Raw genomic sequence first — 23,576 nt, forward strand, 5'->3', positions numbered from 1 at the left:
CCTTCACAGTTTTAAATGATATGCAGAAACAAGAATTTGAGCAAGAAAGAAATAACACACAAGTGACACCATTATTTTTGGACCAATGTCCCCGGAAAAACCCAATGTGGGAAAGCCGATGCAACAACTGAGGGTTTGTATTATTAAGTAGTAATTTTTGAATACAGTCTTTGGATGCCTTGCTGGCTATCCAATACAGAGAATTTGAATGATAGAGAGATGAGTGAGATAAATCTCACACTATCACTAGCGATCCGACACTGATCCAACCACTGAATGGCTAGCTCGTAGCTGCCTATGTGCCGTTCCTGTGCAATCATTGCGCTGCTCTACGTCACAGCTTCTGGGGATTGAGTCACTCCTTTGGTTAATCGATTTGCCTCTGGAACGTCGACTTTTTGCCCTCCTGGTCTCACACCCTCGTTTCTAGCTTTGGAACTCGATTCTCTAGCAAATTTTGGATATCCTCTCAAGCTTTGCGCTGCCTTTACATGACCCTAGGCTGCCCAGCGTGGCTCAACATTGCCTCTTCTGGATCTCTCTCTGCCTTCTCTGCGATGTATCCCCGGATCATGAAACTCTCAAACCTGAAACTATCTCTGCCCCTCACTGCAAGAAATCACTTCGATAAGTTCTCCGGCAATTGCTGCGCTGCTCTCATCAGAAATCGATCTCTTGATCACTTACTCGATGTGATTTCCAAATGGCCATCAAGCCTCTTCTTATAATCCTTTCGTTCATCAATCAACGACCCATATTAGATTCTAATCAATGGCTCAGATCATTTTGCCTTGATCCTCATCTTCTTCTTGAAGTTTCACCCCTAGTGTAATTAATACCCTTTAATTATTTTAATTTCCTAAGTTTAGACTTAGGCATCCATTAAAAATAATTAATTATTTTAATAAAGCCTTCTTCGGGTGGAATTTCCCAAAACGATTTTGGGTATTCTTCAATACATGTGTCTTAGCCTCGCTACAAATTTTGAGGCTTAGACCACATTCGATGTTGGCAGAAATCAACACTACTGGCCTATTCACCCTCTGACATCAATGACAAATTCTTCCAACAATAGAGGATGGCAGTATTGTGGAGTGTAGTAGCACCGTGATGACATAACAACTGTGCATTGAAATTTTCCGCATACTTGTTTGGTATCTTGGTATTGGTGTTTGGATTGCTTGGGGACAAGCAATTTCAAGAAGGGAGGACTGTAATGTCCCTTTTCTCAGACATGGGAAGTAGAGACCATCTCAGTAGCCTAGCCATTCCCACAGGCTACAAATTATAATAAATTGGGGGAATCTCAGGGGAGGAATTAATTAATGAAGGCAACTAAGGAAAATAATATTAGAAAAATACTTTATTCAATGAAGGAAAAGGTGACCCTTAATATTCCGATAAGTCATTGAAATAAAAGAGAAGCAGTTGCCTGTTCGTGGATATGATTGTATAATTTGGTTAACTGCTTTTGTGTGCTTGCTAAGCTTTTGTGAGGGTTTGTAACCATAAGTGTGGATCTTCTTTAAGGGTGAAGATATACATGCAGTTGGGTATTTTTTGAACCCAAAGTATCATTATAAAACTCGGCTAGGAGATCTGCAGAATGGGGAGGTCAGAGATGGGTTGTATGATTGCTTGGAGCGCATGGTTACCAACCATTCTGACTAGTTGGAAATACAACTTACTCTTTTCAATATGGCAGTAAGTATCTTTGGCAAAAACTTGGAAAAGATGGCAAGAGATGTGGACCAACTAGGTAAGCAATTCCAATTTGTTGGAGCGCATGGTTGCCAACCATGATTGCTTGGAGCGCATGGTTGCCAACCATTTTGACCAGTTGGAAATACAACTTACTCTTTTCAATATGGCAGTAAGTATCTTTGGCAAAAACTTGGCAAAGTTGGCAAGAGATGTGGACCAACTAAGTAAGAAATTCCAATTTATTTTTCTTTTAAAGTTCAATTGTTTACAAATTTACAATTCAAACTATCTGTTAATACTTGTAAATAAGTAATGAAATGAACTAAGTTACTAATGAATGTCTTTTTCTTTGTAGCACATTGGTGGGAGTCATTTGGTGGCCAATGTCCTCAATTGCAAAAGTTTGTTGCTAGAGTCCTTAGCCACACTTGTAGTGCTTTAGGTTGTGAGCGCAATTGTTCTATTTCTGAGCATATACACATGAAGAAGAGAAACCACTTGGAACAAAAAAGGTTAAACGATGTTGTCTTCGTGCAATGCAACCTTCGACTAAGGCGCAACCAAATGATGAACAAAAGACCTGATCTAGATACCATTGTGTTTGACGATATTGATCCAACATCAGAATGGGTGGAGGAGATTGAAGATCCTGAGTTTGATGCTGATTTTGATATTGACATGGCGTTAAGGGGGGTTGATCCCAATGCAAATTTAGTAGTGCCATCAGAACCAAAATTATTAGCCGCATCAAGCAAAGGAAAACAACCAATGGAAGACACTAGTCGTGCAACTCGACGAACTCGTGCTTCCATTAGGTCCAGTTCTATTGTTATTGGTGCTACTATTGAGGTTGCAGATGAGGCTAAGGCATCCTCAGACTCTGATCAGGATGATGTTTATGTAGCTACTGCTGACGATCTTGTGTCTATTAGTGGTGATGAGTTTGATCACGATGAGGAATTATCATGTACCTATAGAGTCTAGAATTGTAGCCTTGTAGTAGGCCAGTGGCCTCATAGCGTACATTGTTTTTAGAATTTATAGGCCATTTAGAGCCTCATTGCTTATGTATTTTGTCAATGATATGTATTGCACTCGGTGCCATTTTAATATTTTATCACCTTCACATGGTATACAAATGAGCAAACTTTGCATATTTTGTCTCTATTGGTTTGGAATTATGGTTTTAAATCTTAAAAATAGTTTTTTTTCATTAAAAATTAATTATTTCATGCATTTTTTAAAAACCGGTTCATTGATATTTGACAAGTCCCAGTTTGACCGGTACTGGTTTGAAACCCGATTTAGGTGGACTAGTCTCGTCACAGGTTTCGATTTTAAATACTATGGTTACAAATCCGTCAGATGAATGGTTTGTGAATTGATTCCATGCAGTTGTCCTTTTCAGATCTTGACCTCCTGAGCACTCGTTCACATTGAGAACAACAAATCAGATGCTTCTTACGAATAGAGTTAGCGATGGTAGTTAGTTCAATCATTCCTTACGCATGCTGTCATCGTAGATGAGCAAATTAACTTTCCCTTCAACCATTAGAAAATCGAGATAGTCTCTTGATGTCAATGTGATATGAAATTGTGTTAATTTTAGGTATGTTCTATGCTTAGAGCAATTTATTTCAATTTTCACAATAAGCTTCAATATCTTTTCCAGATTAGCAATCACATCAACATTAAAGTAAACTGCAGATAGAACATAAACATAAATCGCAGAAGACAAGCCAAGACAAGAGGACACAAGATGTGGCGCTAGCCAGGGACAAACCCCAATGTGGGGAAACCCTTGATCAATTCTTCTTATATGTTCTTCAATAGTTCAGTAGAGAGAGAGAGATAGTACGTTTACAACAGAAGTCAACACTTTGACTTATCTAGATAAGAGCATAGATCATCTCTAAGAAGATGATACATGAGATCAGTTGAGGACATGCTGCTTCAACTGATTCTGCAAGGTGACTCCTTCACCTATCGTTGTGCTGCATTTTGTCATCATGCTGCACCTCACCACGCTGCACCATGCTGCACCCATCATCACTATGCTGCATCTCATCACGCTTCATTAATCATGACTGTACCCATCACTGTACTGCATTATGTGCCATTGCTGCACCATGTTGCCATACTGACCTATGTGTTGGTTGCACCTTGCTTGCTTGTTGTCCCTAGCATGCTTGTTGTCCTTAGCATGCTTGCTATTCCATGCTAGCTGTCCCTGGCATGCTAGTTGTAGCATTGCATGCTTGGTGTATTTGCTACTAAGTACCATACAACTGTCCCAATGTTAGTTAGTTGTACCTTGCATGCTGTTCTCCTTCGGAGACAGATGCTTTGACAGTTCCCGAAAGTTCCGACAGTTCCCGACAGTTTTGGCTGTTCCAGCTGTTTTGACAGTTCCCGGTAGTTCCGGCGGTTCCCGACAGTTCCGACAGTTCCCGACAGTTCTGACTGTTCCCGACAGTTCCCGACAGTTCCGATAGTTCCATGCAGTTTCGGTTGTTCCCGACAGTTTCGACAGTTTCCAACAATTTCGGCAGTTCTGGCAATTCCCGACAGTTTCGACAATTCCGACTATTCTCGGCAGTTCCGCCAGTTCCGGTTTTTCCCCACAATTCCGGCAGTTCCGGCTTTTCCCCACAATTCCGGCAGTTCCGGCTTCTGCCCTCTTAATTTCGGCAGTTCCGGCTTCTGCCCTCTAGATTAGGGCAACATTATCCCTTAGGATCTCTCTTCCTACTAAAACCCAAAGACAAGTAGAGAGGACGAGATCCCAAGTGTATCGAAATGACTTGAAGGCCACCTCTATTTATACTAAAACGTTGAGCACAAGTGGGGTTTATTTGGTTGCTCGCTGACCTTGACGAATTGTCCCATAACACAAATAAATTCATATATCCATGAATACTTATTGGAATCGGATGATCTTATTTCAGATTTCTTCTTCACATAGATTGTAAATCACATTACAAACTTATTTCAGATTTCTTCTTGAAACATTGAAGTAAATAACTGAAGCAACCTACACCAAATTAAATATGATTTTGAAACATAGAAACTGAGCAAGGAAATACAAACACATAGGACACTGTTATTTTTGTACAAATGCCCTAGGAAAAACGGTGCAGCAGCTCTGAGGGTTTTATTTTATTATGCAGCAGCGAAATTTGAGTACGTCTATGGATGCCCAACTGGCAATCCAAACAGCAAGAAAATCTGGTAGAGTTATTCCATAAGCAACCTCGACACTTGTGTTTCCTGCACTCACGCATTCCTGCACTCGCGTTCCTGCACTCGCGTTCCTGCACTCGTGTTTCTGCACTCGCGAGTTCCTGCACTCGCGAGTTCCTGCACTGGGAATAACATAGCCTCTGGCTACTGCCTCTCCGGATCTGGAAATCTTCCTCCGGATCACTGTCCTTGCCCCTCTACTGCAAAAGATCTCTTCGATCATAATTTCCTCTTGAGGACTTCTCACTTCAGAAATTCGTTCTCTTGATCTCTCCGTGTGTTTTTCAAATGACCCTCAAACCCCTTCTTTTATCTTTCTGTTGGCCAACCAACGACCGAGATTAACTCTTAATCAAAGGCTCAAATCGTTTTGACTTGATCTACGTCTTTATCTAGAAGATTCACCCACAATTAGATTAATGCCCATTAATATTTTAATTTTCCTAAGATTAGAGTTAGAAACTCCATTAAAAATATTAATTATTTTAATATAATCATCTCTGGGTAGAATTTTTCAAAACGGTTTCTGGGTTCTTTGGAATGCATCTGCCCAAACCTACCTTCAAAATTCGAGGCTTAGAGCACATCCAATGCTACCCCAAATCAATAGTGTCGTGTGAAATAATGATGGAATAGAGTGGGGCAACATAGAAGCCTCCAAGCCAAATGCCATGGTGCAAGGGTAGCTATAATGAGGGAATTCGACATATGGGTGTATAGATGTAGGAGGGAGCAATCGTGGTACATGAGTTACCCCAACGTTTGTTTTTCCACCCTTGTTCACATGCGTTTTGCCTTTTATTGATTTTTCTTTGTTTTAACTGCTCGAGGCTTCAAGGAATGAGAGCATGATGCGAATGATATAATAGTGAATATCCCTTTGAGGTTAGGCAGTTCATTGCCCACCAGGGGTTGCAACAATCATGGGTTCCTTAGTGATGTAGGGGGCTCACATAAGGGACCCTAGTAACCAAGGAGATGACCATGATGATAAGGGGTAGAGCTCATGTTTGGCTTTTGCCCATGTGCTAAATTTTTTATGCCCTGACCATCTTTTGCATTTTATGGTACATTTCTTGTTGTAAGTGGCCGAATTATGCTTTTAACTTTCTTTTTAGCTGCATCAACCTTTGGGGCATCGTTCCAGGCCCGACCCAAAGTGTGGCCAAGGGGAAGGGACGCTAACTCCTTGTGGACCCAATGGACAAATGTGGACCCGAATGGGAAATATGTGGAAAGGGGTTATAATGAGCGGAGGGGAGTGATGTATGTGGTGTACCGTGTCAGGAAGCGGGCCCATGCAACCAAAATTGGTGTTTCCCATGTAGTGCTACCCCTAAAGCTAGTAGCCAGTAAAGGGGATCCCATGGGACTAGGATACAAGACTAACCACCAAGTTGGACAAGGGGACAAGAGTACAGACTGTGCCCATTTTTTCCACCGCACCCCCTCCACTAATCCATGTCAAAATGTGTCCATGAGAAGTAAGCAAAAATACATGATTACATAATGAAAAGCCACACCTTCGATGTTGGAAGGCCCACCTTCAAACATAACATCATAGCAGATGGGTGAGGGCACATAATGGCTGGCTCAGGGGGCAGAGTGGTGGCACATTGAGCTATCTTGTTGCTGCATGGGGCTGCTGGCTGCTGACTGAAGACAAATCTAGGAGAAAGTTTTCTCCTATGGGTGTCACCCACTGGTGGTGGGTAACATGTTGTACGTTGTTGATTAGGAATTTCATTATCAAGTACAATTTGTGAGGCAATATATTGTACTTCATGTGTGTGGCTTTGGAAATTCTCTTCTTTCATTTTGCTCTTGTGTGAGTATGTCAATTGTTATTTCAATTGTGCACATGTAAACAACAAATGGTATACATCAAGATGTCAGGGGCAATCATTGTACTCTAATCAAGTGCCTTGACTCGCTTCTATGAAGTCAATCTAAGATATGGGTTCCCTGCATTGTTTAAAATCCATGCAACCTCTAAAATTTAAATTTTGAATCTATTCCTGAAGATAAATTTGAAAGCTTTGAGTTTTATATCCATATGAATATTCAGAAAATATTGTAAAAGGAAGTTGAATGGAGAATATGTTAGTCTTTAGATATTCCTTTTTGAATATCACAAAAGTTCTCAAATAATCTCTTTTTAGAGGAAGTGACAAGTGCAACCATGCTTCAAGGATGTGTAGTATTGTGATGAGGTGGGGCTTGGAATGTTACCAACTGGGAATGAGATGATATCAGTGATGTTAGTTGCATTGGTGTGGATGAAGCAGAAGTTAGAATTTTGGCTTGAGTAATCCAAACATTGGGGAGAATCCAATGCCCTGAAAACTTAAGGGTTTGTGCGTAAGGTTTTCCCATGGAGAAATATTTTGAATATAAATTAAAGGTACATCTTATTACAGGTCTTTGCCAAAATACCATTCTTGGGAATGGGCGTTTGTGTACCCTTTTGAGGTGGAGGAATTGTTTCGTTGTTCTGGCAGTGAACCAATAAGGTTCACTCAAAAGTGTTTTCTACATCGGCCTGTAATGGTTTATTGAGTGAACTTCCAATTAGTGTGTATATCTGTTTATGTTTATTTGTATGCGGAAAAGACAACTAATATTGTTCAATCAAACCTTGAGTACTTTATCCCTGAGGAATGATCTTACTGTTCGAAAGAACAAAAGCTTTTCTCATGGAGGCTTAATATGCCTCAAGAATTTTTTCTAAGTACTTTGCCACACTTGAAATTGGGTAAAGGTGACATAGAATTTTGGGAAAGTTGTGAGAAATCCTCAAAATTGTGTTTTTAACTTGAAGGATGGTGTTAATAATTGAAGCCATGAATCATTATTCGGTCTAGTTTCCATCTCGTAAGGAATTGTGTTGGTTCATGTGTTAAGATTTTGTTCATGTACACATTTGTGCTTTTTGAACCATGGGTTATTATTCTCTTTCTAGTTTCGATAACTTAAGGATGTGTTTTGATTCCTTTTGAAATAAAATTGTTTGTACAACTTTATTGTAGTTTATTGATTAGGGATTGCTTTATCTTTTATGATTCACAGGTTAGCTTTAGAAGTTATTGGAGCAGAGTTCTCCTGGAAGTCCTCCGCGACCATGGAGGAAATTTGTCTATTAAGGTGAAGATTATTTATCTCAGTTTATGTTACACTTATAGTATCTGCTAAAGATTTGCAAAGATATGTAAAACGTGATTTTTGATAAATTTCAGGATTTAAGTTCCATGACTGCCATTCGCAGTGATGACATTATCAACACTTTGCAGTCGCTGAACTTGATTAGGTCTCTCTCTCTCTCTCTCTCTCTCTCATGCTTTTAAATTTTATGTGCCCAGAGTGGACATACCTTAGATGACTAAAATGTATGTATATGTATCACACCTGTACACTTTCATGAGCACATACATTGTTGCATGCACATGTGGAACTGAGATATTGTGCACATAGAACTCATTTTAATAGACTTTTAACTGAGAGAGCTCCAATGCAGTTGTTTATTTACTAAACAGACATTCATTGAATTCAATCACATTTTAATCCTTGCTATTAAACATATAACTTTTGATTGTATGGATTTTCACTATGGTACATACCTTGCTCACATCTTAAATGTGTGTCATTATGGCAATTGTTATAGAATATCTGGAAATGCTAATATGCAGTTGGCTTGGAGGTTGCACTAATCTACATCAAAGGAAATTGTTTTAAGAAGAATCAATAAAAGATTTAAAAGTAGTTTATATTTTCTACAAGTCTATAAATATTACCTCTTCTTTTCTCGAACTTGTGTTGCTAATCCCAACAGCAATGCTCCCTTCCTCAATTGTTGTTGCGGCTGTCAGATTGATTTGCTAAGACCTTGGAATAATCCAGTGTTGCTGACATTGTTCGGTGAAAAAAAATTGTGAGGGTCTGGAAAAGTAAAAAATTGTAAAAATCAGGACAATATCTGTAAAAGTCAGAAAACATTGACAAAAGTAAAAAAATACAAACATTTTCCCTTTTTTTGTCAAAATTTTAAACATCTAAGGCAAGAACAACATCAAGTAAATGCATTGCCATATAATTATGAAAACAACCTAATATATAGGATGTATAGATGTCTAGTTCTACATCACACATCAACCCTGAATCATGCCCTGAATCCTGAGGCTTGATTCAGCCTCAAAGTTTCAACGAAAAATATAATAAATGTATCTCATCATCATGAGTCATCTACAATGAAATCAGATACATAAACTAGTGATTTCCTCTGCCCTTTTGACAGGCAAAGGTAATGGCTGAGGAACAAGGCCTTGGGGCTGGTGTCGGACTCTGATATCCTCTAGGAGAAGTAGGAGGGAGACTCCAATGTACTCCACTAGTGCCTGTGCTACTGGTAAGACCTACTTTACTGGTGCCCGTGCCCATACCTGCAAATGCAGCGAGGGTTGAATGAAATCTTTCCCACTCCAAAAAAACATGGTGATGGCAAAGGAAAATCATATCGTCCTCTTTTGCTCAAGCAAAATCAGTCTTCTCCTCTTTTGCTCTCCAAACCCTTATTTATGTTTGCAAGATGAGTGGAAAAAGCCAAGAAGTTATGTCTTAAAGTGCCTTTCCTTGTGACTTGACAAATTTTCACAGGTCTTACAAATTTATCACAATTTTCCTGATTTGATCATTATTTTTTTGCTGCTGATTTTTATCAGTGATAAAATCGCCCAGGGGTAAATATCTTGACCACATGATTTTTTTTGTGATTTTAATATTTTATAGCGATTTTTGTAACACTGGAATAAACAGTCTGTTCATTGTGAAACTGACAGAGATATATCTGCAAATATATAATAAATGATTGAATAGTGAATGATTATTACTATGAGCCTTGTATTGATCTGTAATGATGTATAGCAAGATATTAGCAATGTTATCAGAACCAGAATGGTCCAAAAAATATATAAAATAGTCAAATTTTGGAAAAACTATAAAGTCATGTGCATCCATGTGAATCCAAAACCATATAAAGAGACATTTAAAATTTCTTATGTATATAGCAGGTAACGGTGCATTTAACCAAAATAACATTGAATGCAATACATATTTTGAAGCAAAATACATCAAGATAGAGGCTTTAAATGGCCTCTATAGTCCAAAACTAAGTGTAATACAAATTTTTGTCAGGCCAAGGAATAACTCCCATGTTAGATTATGTACCTTGGACCGGTGTTCTAGTCTTGAGAGGTTGCATTGAGGCTAGGAACACGGATGAATTAATTATCTCTAAGCCCATGTAATTTTTCCTAAGGGAAATATCTTTATTATGTCAATTATTGATTTTTTTAATTGTTTCCTAAGTTAAACCTAGGGAAAGTGGATAATTAATTGACATTTGTTGGTATAAGATCGATTTTCCTCTAGAAGCTTGTAGAAAGGTTTTAAGATTATCTTAGCCATCGATTGGATCAAGTGAACTTCTAATCATGACCATTCGTTCGTGAATTAGAAATTATAAAGGAGATTGATGGGAAACATTAGAGATCACATCGAGTGGGTGAATTTTCAGAGAGACACCAAAAGGGTTTCAACAACAGTGATTGAGAAGAAATTGGCCGAATTTATTCTTCAGAGAGGTTTCCAATTTTTGAGTGACGAAAGGAGGCTGAATTTTCCTGTGCGAGTTTACTAGATTACCAGTGCGAGTTTCCTGAAATCTAGATCGAGTTGCCAGTTGCCAGTGCAAGTCACCAGAGGTAGTGGGAGGGGCCTGTGCGAGTTGCTGCAAGAAGTATAACTTGCTAGATCAAATTTTCAATGGCAGTGCGAATTTCCAAGAAGGGTAGTTCAAATTTCCAGAGGCTGCCAGATTGCTAGTGCAAATCATTGTAGATTGACAATGTGAGGTACATAGGGTAGTGCGAATTGTGAGAAAGGGTCAAGTTGATTTGCAGAGGGAGATAATGAAGTTTCCCAGTTTGATTTGTTCAGAAGTGAAGATAAAAATATTGTTGTAGCTTTGCTAGTGTTTTCCCCACAGATATGAAAACTAGTTTTCCTCACATTGGGGTTTTTCCAGGGACATTTTGTCCAAAATACTGGTGTAAATTGTGTGATTGGTTTCTTGTATATTCCTTGTAATTTTATTTTTCTTGTTGGTGGTGTTCATGTTATTATTCGTTACTTCCCGCAAAAGGAGTAATTTGCCATGAACAAGTAATAGGAAATAGTTAACTAGGTTAATAGCACCTTCTAGGTAGCCAGGAATTTCACATGGTAGGTATCCAAGCAGTGAAGTGTTGAGGTTATCGGTGATCTGAGCGCAAGGGTTTTGTAGGAGAAATCAAAGATTTTCACACAGACAAATCTCTTTAGATTTACTGGGGTTTATTGCTTGAGGGTTTTAGAAATGGCTTCAATTGGTTTAAGGGATCAAGACAAACTTGATGGTACCTCGAACTTTGATGTCTGGAAATCCAAAATTTTATTACTGTTGGAGAAGGATAAACAGAAGGAGTATGCTACGACAGTTGTTGCCATACCGACAAATCCAGTGTAGTTAGCGACCTACCACAAGGAGGATGCCAAGGCTAGGTGTATTATCCAAGATGGGGTCAAAGATCACATAGTTCCCCATATTGCAGAATTGGATATAACCATGAAGATGTGGGACGCCATCTTGAAACTATTCCAAAATGCTACTATAAACAAGAAGTGGATCCTTAGACAGAAGCTAAGAAACACTAGAATGAACAAAAGGGGAAGGCACAATCAGTTACCTCACTAGGATCAAATTTGTCATGGATGAGTTAGCAGCTATCAGAGAAAAGATAGATAATGATGAGCTCATGAGAATTTCTCTATATGGGTTCTCAAAGTAGTGGGACATGTTTGCCCAAGTGATCAATGGACGACAAAGCCTACCTAACTGGGATCATTTGTGGAGTGATTTCACTGAGGAAAAGCTTAGGTTGAGCCTTGTCAGTGGCCGTAGTAGTCAAAGACAAGAGTGTGAGGATGACGAGAATGTTGCTATTGCAGGAAAGGTGTTAATTTTAGATAATAATGGTATGTTCTATGCTTTAGAACAATTTACTTCAATTTTTCTTATTAGTCCAATATCAATTTCCAAATTAGCAATCACATAAATGTTGATAGTAAATGCAGATAGAATATAAACAATAAGCAGAAGACAAGCCAAGACAAGAGGATACAATATTTGGCGGATGTCAGGGAAAAACCCCAATGTGGGGAATACCCTTTGATTAAATCTTATTATTCTTCAAAAGTTCAGCACAGAGAGAGTATATCATACAATATTTCCTTGCCCAAACACTGTCAAAATAGTCCAGTAAAACAATAGTCAACAGGATGCCCTAACCAGAAAGTCAAAGTTGGTCAAACCAGCATAAAAATCCTTTCAAATGAGCTCAGTTAAACCCAGTCAACTCGGCCTCCAAGACAGTCTAAATCAACCCAAAACAGTCTTGAAATTCTCAGTCAAAGTCGTCAACGTAGGTCAACGCTGTAGTCAAAGTTGTTGCAGTCAACACTGGTCAACCTGTGCAGAAAATCTCGATATCTGTGCTAAAATATGTGGCCTGCCCAAACAGATATACTCCCACAAAAATCGTAGTCAAATTAAGTCAAACAATGTCCGGTCAACATGGGTCAAAGTTGGCTACAAGTCGGTCAACGCAGAGAACAGAAACGCCCAGTCAAACCTTTGCACGTGTGGAGAAGAGCAGGGTGCCTGTGATTTGTACGACCCAATCAGATGAGGAGAGAGAATGGAGTGTTGTGTTGTGAATGTCCAAATGAGGAAAAGGCCCCTTCTATTTATACACAACGTTGAGGATGAAGAGACACGGTTGTTGGGCTTCATGAGCCTACATTAGACTTCTGGCCAACCTTGACAATTTGCCCATAAAAGAAATAAATTCAAAATTCCATTTCTACTTGTCAGAATGAGATGATCTTTAGATCAATCTTGCACCTCTCGAAAAGAGAAATCGAATAAAAATATCATCTCCATCATATGAGTTGTCCAAGGTGGAGTTTGGCTCTAGTTGCCAATTTTAACACTCCCTCTCAACTAGGGAGAAATCCACCTGCCAAACCATTTGTCAGTCTGTACCATCTTTGTCAACCCTGCTTTGCTCTGCTAAATCATGAAGAAATAATGAAGAAGAAACGATCGAGAGTGTATCATACCACTCTCCACTGACTCGAAGCCAGTCTCCATTGATCTCAGATCAATATCAAACATCTTAGCATAGGGAGTACGGTAGTACACGATGCGTCCATCAGTAGTAATATGGTCCCTATCCTCATTTCCCAACTCATTGGCCAGATGAGAGAAGAAGGTGGACCACTCATCCTATGCATATATCAACCATCATGGGGTATCACAGGGGAAGGTGAACCACTCACCCTGTACACAACGCACCACTAGGGGAAGGTGAACCACTCACCCTATGGTCACTCATAGCTCCAAGAAGTACTCCAAATCCCTCGGAGCTCCCAGAGTTCAATATCTAACTCAAATGGGACCCTCATATGAGGGTCTCTCCACGACTCCAAGTCGTTCACAGAAGGTTAAGAATTTGACCTTCCCCGGGGGCTTCGTAAGGATCTCTGTGACCTGTTCATCAAACCCAATGTTATGGAGCCTTCTTGCTCCCCGTTGTACAATATCGCGGATAAAGTGGTACCTGATATCAATATGCTTGGAGCAGTCATGAAACACTAAATTCTCAGAAAGACGAATCCCACTTTGGTTGTCGTAGTAGATCACGGTGGTATCCAGTACTTGCCCAGACAGCTCACTAAAGATCTTCCTCAACCAAACAACTTCATAGGAGGGCATACTAGCAGTCATATATTCGGCCTCGACGGTGCTCAAAGCAGTCGATTTCTTCTTCCTGCTCATCTAGGATATTGAAGCAGAACCTATTGAGAAGCAACATCCAAATGTGCTCTCACGATCCACCACACTGCCAGCCCAGTCAGCATCAGAATAACCATGGAGCCTCAAATTCCCAGCAGTGTATCTCAGTCTATAGGTGATTGTGCCCTGGAGATATCTCAAGAGATTCTTGGTAGAAATCCAATGTATATGATGAGGCTCGACCATAAACTGACTCAATGTGTTCACTGCAAAACATATTGTCTGGACGGGAGTTCACCAAGAACATCAGGGCCCCTATGAGTTGATGATACTCAGAAGGATTTCCCAATCGGGCCCGACAACACTTCCGCATAACTTCTTGAAGTTAAGTTCCATCAGTGTGGTCACGGATTTGCAATCCACCATCCAAAATATTTCAAGTAGCTTCACCACATATTTTCCTTGAGAAAGGAAAATTTCTGTTGGCTCTTGCTAGACCTCCAACCCTAGGAAGTAATGCATCAGTCCTAGGTCCTTCATATCAAATTCGGAAGCCAACTCTCTTACATTGATGAATAAGAGGGTCTGCACCTGTCAGAAAGAGATCGTCCACATAGAGTACCAAGATGAGAGGTCTATCATTCTCAACCTTAAAGTAAAGGTTCAGATCAACTTCACTTCTTGTAAATCCCAGCTTCATTAGATCGCTGTCGATTCTCTCATACCAAGCCCAGGATGCTTGCTTCAACCCATAGAGGGCTTTCTTCAACCTACATACATGTGTCTTTTGATCTTGAACTTCAAATCCCTTGGGTTGTTCAACATAGACTTCCTCCTTAAGTGAACCATGCAAGAAGGTGGTCTTGACATCCATTTGTTGTAAATTTCATCCTTGAGAGGTAGTAAGGACAATGATCGAACAGATGGTAGTATATCAGGCAACTGGTGCAAATATGTCATCATAGTCCACACCTTCCTTTTGAGAGAAGCCTTGAGCAACAAATCGGGCCTTGAAATTTTCAACACTTCCATCAACTCCATGCTTGATCTTGTAGAGCCATTTCGAGGCGACAACAGATTTGTCCTTGGGTCTAGGGACCACATCTCAGACATCATTCTTCATAATGGACTCATACTCTTCGTTCATAGCATCCTTCCAAACTTGGTGCTTCACAACTTTTTCGAATGTGCAAGGCTCAGTTTGAACAATGGTGCTCAAGGCAGCTAAGTACCCTTGGTACCTATTTGGCTTCTTACTTTCACGAAATCTCCCCCTTGGTGCAATATGTCTCTCAGCATCTTTGAGAGTGTCCCTTAGCCATGAATGTCTTTTTTTTGAGGAGGAGGTCTCATGAGGAGGTGGATCAATGGGATCCATCGGTTCTTCAACATCGGACATCAACTCTTCCTACGATTCTCCCTGCTTTCCTATATCTTCTTCTTTGTCCTTCCTTGGAATAGGAAGGTTCCTAATTTTCCCAAGGGCAACATCTTCATTGAAGGTGACATCATGACCTATTTCCACTTCTCATTGACCAGACACATAGATTCTATATGCCTTTGAAGTTTCACTGTAGCCCACAAATGTTCCTTTCTTCCTAGATGCATCCAATTTGCTTATCTTTTCTTTTGGCACATGAAAATACACGGGGCTACCAAAAATTCTAAAGTGAGAGACATAAGGTTTCTTACCGGTGAAAACTTCTTCAGGAGTTTTGGAGTCCAATGCTTGATGGGGGCGTCTATTTTGAACATACATGACAATGTTGGCAGCTTCTCCCCATAGGAACTTCGGAAGGCGTTGATCACGAAGAATGGCACGAGTGGCTTCTATAATAGAACGATTCTTTCTTTCAACAACTCCATTTTGCTCAATAGTATATACGGTAGTAGTTTCCCTCTTAATGCCAACTTATCTATAATAGCCATTGAACTCATTTGATTCATATTCGGTTCCATTATCAGTCCTAAATATTTTGATTTTCTTCCCTGTTTGATTTTCGACCAAGGCTTTGAAAGAGCGGAACCATGAAAACACTTCGTCCTTCTTCTTCATGAAATAAATCCAAGTTTTGCGAGAGAAGTCATCCACAAAAATAACATAATATAAATATCCTCCCAAAGATGTCACGGGAAACATACTAGATAGATCAGAATGAACCAATTGCAAAATGTTGGTAGTCTTGCTATCACTTGAGGGGAATGGTTCCTCTGTATGTTTTCCTTTGGCACATCCCTGACAAACACGTTCATGTTCTACTTTGAATTCAGGCATACCTGTCACCATCTTCCTTGCATCGGGTAGGGCTTTATAATGAAGATGAGCAAATCTTCGGTGCCATAATTCGGATTGTAGAGTTGTGTCACAAGACATAGCTCCCAATGGACTTCCTCCAACTTGATATAGACTGTCAACCCTGAATCCAAGAGTAAATGCTTATTTGAAATTTCTTTTCCAAGCATGTACCTTTCCATCAATGAATGCCACCTTGAATCCTTTGTCCTCCATCGCCGAGATGGATACAAGGTTCTTCTTTAGATCGGGTACAAAGAGTACTTCTTGTAGATGAATGGTGTTACCTTGATTCAATTGAAGAGTAACATTCCCAACTCCTTTCACGGAATAGGTGGCATTGTCTCCAAGAATGATTTCCAAATTTGGTTGACCTTGGGAAGAGCTTCCTTATACCTAGTGAAGTGCCTTGAGGCACCATTGTCAATCAACCAATTTCCCAAGGTATCCGGAGCGGAGGCAGTAGAGAGGGCAGATATAAGATAAAATTCTTTTTGCTTGTTATCTACAACATTAGATTCATTATCACTGGAGTTTCTTGATCTTTTGGGAGGTCGACCATTTCCATGTTGAGTAGCGGGAGCAGTGATGCGGGGGAGCGCCCCCCCCCCTACAAACCCGCTCCCGAAGCGCGCTCCGGGCGGGAGCGGCTCGGGAGCGCGCTCCCGTAAAAAAATTTGCGCTCCCTGGTCTGTGAGGGAGCGCTTCAGGGAGCGATCGCTCCCGCGCTCCCGGAGCGCTTTTTAATGCCCGGGAGCGATCGGGGAGCGATCGCTCCCTGATCGCTCCCGGGCATTAAAAAACGCTCCGGGAGCGAATTTTAAATTTCCGGGAGCGATTCGGCGGAAAAAAATTCCGCGGACCCGAAAAAAACAAAAAATTAAACTAATTTTTTTGGATTTATAACCCCAATGGGCCAAAACAAAATCATTTCAATGAGATTGAGGTTGAGTTTGAGAGCAAAGGAGCAAGGAGCAAGAGCTGAGGAGCAAGGAGCCAGAGCTGAGGAGCGAGGAGCAAGTGCCAAGGAGCGAGGAGCAAGTGCCAAGGAGCGAGGAGCAAGCTTGCAGAGGTAAGTAACTTAATCATTTAGTTAGTTTAGCTGGTTAGGTAGTTAATTTGGTTAGTTTTATTTACCTATTTGAGTTTAAAGATCATTAATTTAAATTAAATTAATAAATTAAATGAATTAATCCCAATAAACTAAATTAATTTGCAGATTCAAGACTCAAACCCTACAAACATCAAACACGATGGACCTGAGCATTTTTATTGGCATTTTCCTCTTCCTGGTCCCCTTTCTGGTTATTATGGTGGTGGAGAGTAGGAAACGGAGGGGGCCTGAAACTGAAGAGGTGGATGAAGAAGCCGGAGGAAGTCAAATAGGTGAAAACCCCAGTGAGGAGGATGTGGAGGGTGAACATGAGGGTCAAAAAACTAAACAAGACCAAACTCCATTGTGGAAATATGTTCAGAGGCCTGAAACAGGGAGAGGGGGTGGAACCACTAAATTTCATTGCCCCCATTGCAACAGTGATTTCACAGGCTCATACACCCGTTTGAGAAGACACCTTTGCGGGAAAAGGGCATGGGATGGAGAGAAACAAATAGGAATCAGAACTTGCGACGCGGTGTCAACAGTTGATAGAGCCAAATACATAAAGGAAGAGGAGGACGCCCAATACAAAGCAAAAAGATCAAGGGGTTTCTTTGAACCAAGCTCACAAAGAACTCCTTCAGCATCCTCCCAAGGCAGTGGATATGGACATGGAGGCTCAGGGTCATCATCTTTACGCCGTAGAACCATATCAGATTTCCTTGATGAGGGGTGTAGGAATGATGTGGATTCAAAAATTTACAGGTTCCTCTATGCAAATGGGATACCATTCAATGTTCTACGCTCACCTTATTGGCACGAAATGGTTTCTGCCATAAATGATGCCCCTAAAGGATACAAGAGCCCTGGGTATGACAAGGCAAGAACAGTTGGCCTTGATCATGAAAAAGCAAAAATATCACATTCTTTGAATAAAATGACAAGTTCTTGGACTGACAATGGGGTGTCCATTGTATCTGATGGATGGACAAATGTAAAAGGCAAGCCATTGATAAGTGTTCTTGCTGTGTCCCGAAGTGGTCCCATTTTTCTAGCTGCACATGATTACTCAGACAAGTTCAAGACCGCTATCAACATTGCAGAAGCATTGCTTGAAACAATTGAGCGTATTGGCCCATACAATGTCATCCAAGTCATCACTGATAATGCTCCTAATTGTAAGGCAGCGGGAGCAATTATTGAGGATAGATACCCGAACATATTTTGGTCTGGATGTTTGGTTCACACATTGAACCTTCTGTTGCATGATATTGTCAAAAACAAAAATGAACAATACCAATGGATTGGGGATTTGTACAAGAGAGGAAAAAAAATGATAAAATTTATTACAAATCATAGCAATACCCATGGCCTTTTCCGCAGTCACTCGAGATTGGAGTTGCTGAAGATTGCGAGGACTAGATTTGGTAGCTATTACCTCACCTTCAGGCGCCTTTTGAAGGTAAGAGAGGGTTTAGCTAGCATGGTATCAAGTCCAAATTGGCAGGTGTTAAAGGAAAGGGCTACAAATGTAGCTGACATTGCAGGTTTTGAAACGGTGGAGGAGGCCGCTCTTGATGGGCAGTTTTGGACAGCTGTGAGACAGGTATTGGATTTCACCAAGCCAATTTATAACATGATTCGGTTTGCAGATACAGACAAACCAGTGATTGGCGAGGTGTATGAGCAAATGGATACCATGTTGGGGGAAATAAAAGACATTGTTAATAACAGAGATCCCGACTTGTACAATCTGATTCACGATTGTGTGTGTGAACGGTGGAAAAAGCTTAACCTTCCACTACATTGCTTGGCGTATATCCTTACGCCAAAATACTACTCAGATTCTTGGTTGGGCAAACCTGCAGCAGGGGGTGGTGTTAGGACCAAACCCCATTTAGATTGAGAGGTAACTAAAGGATATCTGGATGCATTAGAAAAGTTGGTGCCTGACAGGGAGGAATGTGCAGCTGTGCGCCTTGAAATAGGCAGATACTTCACTGGCAGTGGTTTGTATGGTAACTTCCATGCAATGGACGACAAAGATAAATTTGATTCTCTCACATGGTGGGAAACATATGGCGGCGACGGACTTTTGCGAAAATTGGCATTGAAAGTTCTTGCACAGGTTGTAAATTCTTCTTCTGCAGAGAGGTGTTGGAGCACCTACAGTTATATACATAATGTGAAAAGAAACAGGCTCAACGAAAACCGAGCAGAAAGCTTGGTTTATGTGCACTACAATTTGAGGTTGTTGAGCCATTACTGTGATCGGGCTAATGAAGATCCCACATATAAAATTTGGGACAATCACCCTGAGGACGACAATTTAGAGGATGGCATTGTACATATGGAAGAACTAGAAGATGAGCTTGTACGGGATGAAGCTGAAGCAGCTGCAGCAGCCATGCCACCTCCACCTCCACCATCCAGTAGCAGTTCTCGGGGCCCGAGTCTTGTTCCATTGCTGTCGCCACCTCCATCGACACCCTCGCGTGGAGGCTCTAGTTCTGGTCGTCGGTCTGGGCGGGAGACTCCTAGAAGACCGCCAAGACCTACTTATACTCCTGGAGACTCTCGTGGCAAGGGCCACTTGTAGATTTACAGTTTACTTGTCTTTTTTAGTTTCTATTAGACTTGTCACTTTAGTTTTCATAACTGTTCAGTGTTGAGTTTTGAGTCCTTGACTCTTGACTCTTGACTCTTTCATATCATTATGACATTATGATATTTTTTGTAAACATTATATCACTGTGACAATGAAAATTTGAAGTTTGAAGTTGGGCCTTGGCAATTATAACTCATTGGTAATGATTGTGAATTATGAATATGATGCTTTGTGAAAGACTAAAGTTGTTTCATTTCATCTCATTATTCATGTTTCATTTTATAAATTTTTAACATTTCATATCATGTTAACAGTTACAAGTTAGGACTTAGAAATATCTTCGATATTACTTCTTGTAATGGTTAAACTTGGCTTACAAGTACAACTTGTTACTTTGGTGATCAATGATGATAAATGTTATTGAATTGAATGTTATTTTAATTTATTATTTTACTAAGGTTGATGACGATTATAATTTCTAGATGATTGATGTGATATGGTTCAATGATCAATTTATGTTTTTTATGTCTATTTCATCATTCTACATGTTTTTGTTGACATATATGTATCAAAAATTAAAAAATATAAAATATATATATATTTTTAAAAAATCGCTCCGGGATTCGCTCCCAAACCGGGAGCTTCTGAAAATGGTCGCTCCCGCTCCCGCTTCCGCTCCCGCTCCCCGCTCCCGCTCCCGCTCCCAAGTAACACTGAGCGGGAGCATTCCTTTTTCCTTTGTTGTTGAACCTACCATTCCTTTGATTGTTGTTACCCCTGAAATTGTTGCGGTTGTTGTTGTCATCATCCCTGGTGTATCCCTTTTATTAGGACATTCCCGAGCATCATGGCCAAACTTGTTACAAATGAAGCATCTACCCTTTCTTCCATCTTTGAATCCCGATTTTCCTTGACATTGCTTCTTTGAACCTGGATTGTTCTTCTTTTTAGCATGAGCGGAGAATGCAGTAGGCTCATTCCTATTTGAAGACATGTCCTCTCTATCATCCTTGTTTCTTCTTGAGTACATCTAGTCAACAATTCATCAAAACTTGGAATCCGGTCATTATTGAGGATAGTAGTGTTGAACACATCCCATTCATGAGGGAGATGAAATAAGAGTGAGCTACCTGTCAGCAATAACTTCTCCAATTGATAGAAGATCATTTTTGATTTTTGTAATCCTCATGAAGGAGGATTGGATATCTTCTCCTCTTCCCTTCTTTATGCCCTTCAACTTGTTCTTGAGAAATAGGACTTGGTTTGCATTGCTAGCTTTAAACATGCTAACCAACTTATCATACATCTCCTTAGATGTGCTCAAATCGGAGATGTAAGCAACTAAATGCGAATCCCTGATGATCTTCTTAGCTTTGACTTCACCTTTCTTGTACTTTGTCTTAGCGACAACCAGTGCATTTGAAGGAGGTTCAACAATCTTTCCTTGTACATAGCCCATAGCATCATGCTCTTCCAAAGTCAAGTCAAGAGACATCTTCCATGCATGATAATCAAACTTATCGTTGAACTTGTCATCAGATTTGAACTAAGATGAGGAGGCCATTGAATCTTGTCCTTGTCCAACAAATCTCAGTGATTGCTCTTCTCACTGTTGCTTGGGCTTTGTCTTCATCTAAGCTCCGATACCATGTTAATTTTGGATAACAATGGTATGTTCTATGCGTTAGAGCAATTTAATTCAAGTTTTCTTATTAGCCCAATATGTCTCTCCTCATCCCATTGATCTGCTCTTATAATCTCTCGCTGGAGTTTCAATGACCATGATTAAATCCTCATCAACGACTAAGATCATCTTAGACTCGATCCATGTGAGTCTCTAGAGCATTCTTGATCATACTCAATTAATTCCCTTTAATTAATCGATTTCCCTAAGTTAGACTTAGGCAATTTTTAATTATCGATCAATTAATTTAATTGAGTGGTCTCTAGGTGTTTTCTCCCGAAACATTTTTTGGGTTTTGGAGATCTCATGTTCCTTAGTCTCTTAGACACAAATTGAGACTAGAACACCTGTTCGATGCTACAAAAACTAACAACCCAAGTAAATTTTGGACCTCATACACGTCATCAATACTAGGTAACATTTATTAATGATCACTCTTTCAACGTTTATTAATGATCACTCTAGAAAGACTTGGATATACCTCTTAAAGTCTAAAGATGAAGTATTCGAGAAGATCCAAGATTTTAAGGCAGAAGTGGAAAATTTGACATAAAAGAAAATTAAAACCCTAAGATCAGATAATGGTAGAGAATATACATCTAAAGAACTTGTGGCCTTTTGCAAAGCAGGAGTTAAGAGGGAGCTAGTAGTCCCCTACAATCCTCAATAGAATGGCGTGGCTGAAAGGAAGAATCGATCCATAGAAGAATGTGTCAAGGCCATGTTACATGACCAAGACCTTCCCAAATTTTAATGGGGAGAAGCTTCTGTGACAACAGTCTACATAAAAAATAGAAGTCCTCATAGAATTCTTAATAACATGACCTTAGAAGAGGCATTTACAAGAAAGAAGCCAAATGTTGATCACCTCAAAATCTTTGGATGTCCCGTTTACATTCACATTCCCAAGGACGAAAAGAAGAAGTTGGAGTCAATAGGTATGAAAGGTATTTTTGTTGGATATAACACCTCATCCAAAGCTTATAGAGTCTACATCAAGGAAGAATGTCGTATTGAAGTAAGTCGAGATGTTACCTTCAATGAAAGGATTGCATACAAGAAGTCCAAGGACATCCCCATTGACTCTAATGAAGAAGAACTTGTTGAAGAATCTAGGACAAAGTAGTGTAGTGTGATTCTTCGTTACTTGATAACAATTTGTGACGTATTTTTACTTTTCCTTGTTAGCTTATTCTTTTTCTTCTTCTTATTAGTGCATGTGTGTGTACCAGTGTTGATAATATCGGTATCGGGAAAATATCGGCGAGGGTCCAAAAAATATCTTATCGTCTATCGACAAGCATAAAAAATGCATAATTTATTCATTTTTTTCAGATTTTTAAACATATAAAGCAATAACAACATGAAATAAACACATTGGCACATAAATATGAAGAAAACACTGATATATATGATGTCAAATAGAATGATATATCAAAGGCGATACCAAATCCTGCTGATCCCTGATAATTGTCCATTCAAGGACTCAAATGTGGAGAACCAATACAAAATAACATCACATATATAAAAGTATCTCATCATCATGAGTTACATGTAGCATAACAAATAAAACTAGCAGCTATCTATCTACTGCCCTCTCCCCCTTTTACGGGAAAACATGATGGGCTGTTTGCCAGGCCTGCCCCTAGTAGTAGAAGGCCCTGACCCTGCCTCTGCACGTAATGTCAAATAATGAGTGCTAGGCATGGAGCTATGCTCTCCTATATCTATAGTAGATGGTGTTGATGCTGATGCTCCCGCAGTGTCCTCCTCCTCCTGCTCCTCCTGCTCCTCCTCTAAGTGCTGCTGCTCCTCTGACTCCGAGTCCTCTTGCTGCCCCTGCACTAATGGATCATCTGCCACTGGCTCTAACCATGAAGGTGACTCCTCCAATATGGGCTCCTCAGACTCCACCCTCCACAGAGACAATACATCAATATTGTCAAAGGAAATGGCATCTGGATCCATTGGTGATTCTATTTGCCTCACTCGAAGTCGGATGTTGTAATGCACATACACCAAATCGTTGAGGTGTGCGAACTCCAACCTGTAAGAGTG

The 23,576-nt window shown here is 40.1% G+C and overlaps 1 protein-coding gene across 3 annotated transcripts in view; it reads left to right on the forward strand.

The window, feature by feature from the left end:
- Nucleotides 1–23,576, forward strand: part of LOC149228524 (putative MYST-like histone acetyltransferase 1) — a 273,250-nt gene that overhangs the window by 195,848 nt on the left and 53,826 nt on the right. For all 3 annotated transcript variants that reach the window (XM_089378252.1, XM_089378253.1, XM_089378251.1), the window contains 2 exons: nt 8,017–8,091; nt 8,184–8,254. In XM_089378252.1, the coding sequence (XP_089234378.1) occupies nt 8,017–8,091; nt 8,184–8,254 (146 nt within the window). The remainder of the gene's footprint in view (nt 1–8,016; nt 8,092–8,183; nt 8,255–23,576) is intronic.

The sequence above is a fragment of the Pinus tabuliformis genome, chromosome J (genome assembly GCF_031772625.1).
Source record: "Pinus tabuliformis cultivar Carrire ecotype Pingquan chromosome J, CPIR1, whole genome shotgun sequence".
NCBI classification, from domain to species: Eukaryota; Viridiplantae; Streptophyta; class Pinopsida; order Pinales; family Pinaceae; genus Pinus; species Pinus tabuliformis.